The 3453-nt window shown below is 46.6% G+C and overlaps 1 protein-coding gene across 1 annotated transcript; it reads left to right on the forward strand.

Annotated features, from left to right (window-relative positions):
- Positions 1 to 2503: 2503 nt before the first annotated feature.
- Positions 2504 to 3453, forward strand: LOC119373886 (sulfotransferase 1E1). The gene has a single exon (XM_037643944.2). The coding sequence runs from the start codon at positions 2509 to 2511 to the stop codon at positions 3451 to 3453; it is 945 nt and encodes a 314-aa protein (XP_037499872.1). The 5' UTR covers positions 2504 to 2508.

The raw sequence follows: 3453 nt of genomic DNA on the forward strand, positions 1-3453 counted from the left end.
GGACGAGCGCGAACTAAGTGTCAAAGTTGTTACTTATTTGTGTTTGAACTGCGCGCTCATTTCCCAAAGGCGGCCGCTGGAGGGACCAAAGTAACCTTAGTACGCTCTGTGACTTCAGCGAGGACATCGCGGGGAAAGCACAAGACATACAACCCCCCGCTCCACCCCTCCACGCCCATTTTTCTTCGAGATAAGCGCACGAAGGCGACCACGCCCTGTAGGACGAAGAGCTACGGCGTTCGTAGGAGCGGGGCGACGACCTTTAAAGCGCGCCTCGCGCGCACTTCGCGCCATCTCGTTGGGGACCGAAAAAGCATGCTGAAATAAATGGTTCATATAAATAGCTCGCCGTTAGCAGGCTGAAAGACGGTACTCTTCGTGGGCTAGCCGTCCAACGCAGCGCGCTGCTTATATATATATATATATATATATATATATATATATATATATATACGGGACCGGACGGCGACGCCGACGGGAAAGACCAGCCGAGAGTGTCCATATAATGGCTATTGCAATAAAATTCTCAGGGGAAGAGCACATAAAAAAATTACACCATCTCCCGCTAAAGGGGACCATGAGGCGATGCGAAGCCGGAGCACTTGCACGATCGCGTTCCGTTGGCGTTCGTTGGGCATGCTACCGACCTCGCGTCGTGGAACGCGAAGAGGGACGCTACGCGCGTCGTAACTTCCATCTAGCCTGGCCGTTAATTCTCGCAGGGCGAGCGGGGAACGCGGTCGACAGGCGGGCGAGAGGGGGGCAGCGTAGGAGAGGAGAGAGAAGGGGAGGGGACGCGCATGCGCTCGAGCTCATCGCGGCGTTGCGCAAAAGAGAATTTCGGCATGTCTAGCCCACGTTTCAGAGGAATAGTGGAAAGGGGTATGGGAGAGGGGGCGGGGAGAGGGGAATGGGAGAGGGGAAGGGGAGAGGGTGAGAGGAGAGGGGTAGAGGACATGGGGAATGGTGAGGGGGAGTGGAGAGGAGGTGTGTGGAGAGGGTATGCGCATGCGCAGTAAGGGTGGTCACGCCGCACACCACCACCACCACCACCGGATTGAGCTCCGCCTTAAGGTACTTCGCATCTAAAAATATTTCAGATTGCATTACCAATCGATTATTGCTTTAGCAATAAATTTTAACGTCGTTAAACATGCAAAGATTTATGCAGTGCATCGTAGTCATTGGTGTTGAAAATACCAACGACGTTCTTTATTTTAGCTACGCCTAGTCCTGAGAAAGCGATATAGTAGTTGCATTTCATGAGTACTGTCACGGTACCACTACGGACCGAATCAGCGATGTAGCCGTGCTCTATTGAACACTGATGGTTCAATTTCTATGCTTTCGGCATTTCAAAGCATCTAACGTAAGAAAGCTGGCGGATCCCAAGTACTGTGGGAATCGACGTAATGCGAAGCAGTCAGCGAGGAGCTGCATTCACCGCCTTGTTTAGTTTTGAGACGAATAACGGCATTCATGTCATGGCTTACTATTCCCAACCGTATGTTTGTCACGCAGGCGTGCATGTGCGGTCTCAAAAATACCACGCTAATCACCCTTACATTCGGTTATACACAGCGCACGACCTGTCATTTATGTTCTTCATAAACACGCGTGACGTCATATTAATTTTAATATATATTGAGTTAATGAAACTGTCATGAACACGAAGTCGTAGATAGATAGATAGATAGATAGATAGATAGATAGATAGATAGATAGATAGATAGATAGATAGATAGATAGATAGATAGATAGATAGATAGATAGATAGATAGATAGATAGATAGATAGATAGATAGATAGATAGATACGCTAAAAGTGCCTGAAGTTTACTCAGAAATGCTTTGCATTTGAAACTGTGGTGCACGACATGTTAGCGATTGTATTAGCGCATCAGTTTTCAAGACAATATATCCTAGCTTTTTTATTCTGCAGTTATAGCTCATAACGCACAAGGTGTATTTAAATATACTCTCGAGATTGCACATATACTTCATATTATTGGCAAAAATGCGTCAATTTTTTATTATGATCATGCTGCTGCGCTTTATCTTCTGTCACCCCTCAGTCAAATTAATTACAAAACAATACGTGAGCACTTGGTAATCAATACAAAACAGAATTATCTCTAAAGCACTACCAAATTACAATCTTGAACGTATTTTCACAAACTGAACTACGCCGAAGATACCTTGGGTATAATTTGTTAATGTTGCCCACCAAGTGGTGTCCTTAATTTTGTGCACTCTGATTCGAAGCTCACTGTAGCGGCTTTTTGTAAAAATTAAACAAAATGTTTTAGCATAAGATATCTAGTGGAGATAGTAGTACGAAGTTTTTGCTACATGAAATGTCCCAAGTTGAAATTGTTTACTTAAACGAAAAAAAAGCTATTCGATCACCACACTTTCCTTCACAAGAAAGATGAAATTGGCTTCTGCTCATGTCCTTAAAAACAATTTTATTCACCTATTTCAGCGGCAAATTTCGTTACATGCAACAATGAATCTGGAGTGCTACAAGTACGTGGACGGCGTTTCTTTGCACGGATGGTACCACGAGGACGTGATACGCTCGGCACTGTCTTACAAGCCCCGCTCGGACGACATCTTCATAGTGACGTATCCGAAGTCTGGGACAACGTGGATGCAATACGTGATCCTCAGCATTCTCGGCGGAGGCGAGGTGCCCAGAACTTTCGCCGAATACGCGTTGGCCTCTCCATACTTGGAACTTTTGGGCGCCGAGAGTGTCGAGAGGATGCCCAGGCCTGGTCTGATCAAGACTCACCTGCCTTTTCACAAGGCACCATATTCGCCCGAAGCGAAATACATTTGCGCAGCTAGGAACGTATACGACGTTTGCGTATCCTATTACTACCACACGAGGGGCCTTACACCTATTAGCGTGAAAGACGTGTCGTTTGCCACATTTCACGACATGATTACGGCAGGCAAACTGTCCTACGGTGACTACTTCGACCACGTGCTCTCCTGGTATGAACATCGTCACCACCCTAACGTACTTTTTTTCACGTACGAAGATGTGAAAAAGGATCCCCAACTGTGGGTCATGAACATAGCGGAATTTCTGGGAAAAGAATACGCACAAGCCCTGAAAAGAGACCCCGAACTGCTTCTTAAAGTGATTAGCGCGTCGAGCTTAACAAACATGAAGCAGATTTTCACCGAGACCCTGAGCGCCTCTGTGCTGGACCTGCTGAGCCTCCCATCTGAGAAAGGTTTGAAGTCGTTGCAGGTGTACCGAGACATCTGGCCTCAAATAGGAGAGTTGCATAAGAATGAAGACTTCGTCCGGAAGGGTGTCATTGGTGACTGGAAGGAACACTTCACACCAGAGCTGATAGAAAAAACAAAGGCATGGATCGAGAGAAAGACTATGGCGTCCGATGTTATGGAGCTTTGGAAGGACATTGAGCTGCCCTAG

This window comes from Rhipicephalus sanguineus, chromosome 11 (genome assembly GCF_013339695.2).
Source record: "Rhipicephalus sanguineus isolate Rsan-2018 chromosome 11, BIME_Rsan_1.4, whole genome shotgun sequence".
Taxonomy (NCBI): Eukaryota; Metazoa; Arthropoda; class Arachnida; order Ixodida; family Ixodidae; genus Rhipicephalus; species Rhipicephalus sanguineus.

Excerpts from the sequence above, each read along its gene's own strand:
- LOC119373886 (XM_037643944.2), top strand. The coding sequence starts at position 2,509 with ATGAATCTGGAGTGCTACAAGTACGTGGACGGCGTTTCTTTGCACGGA.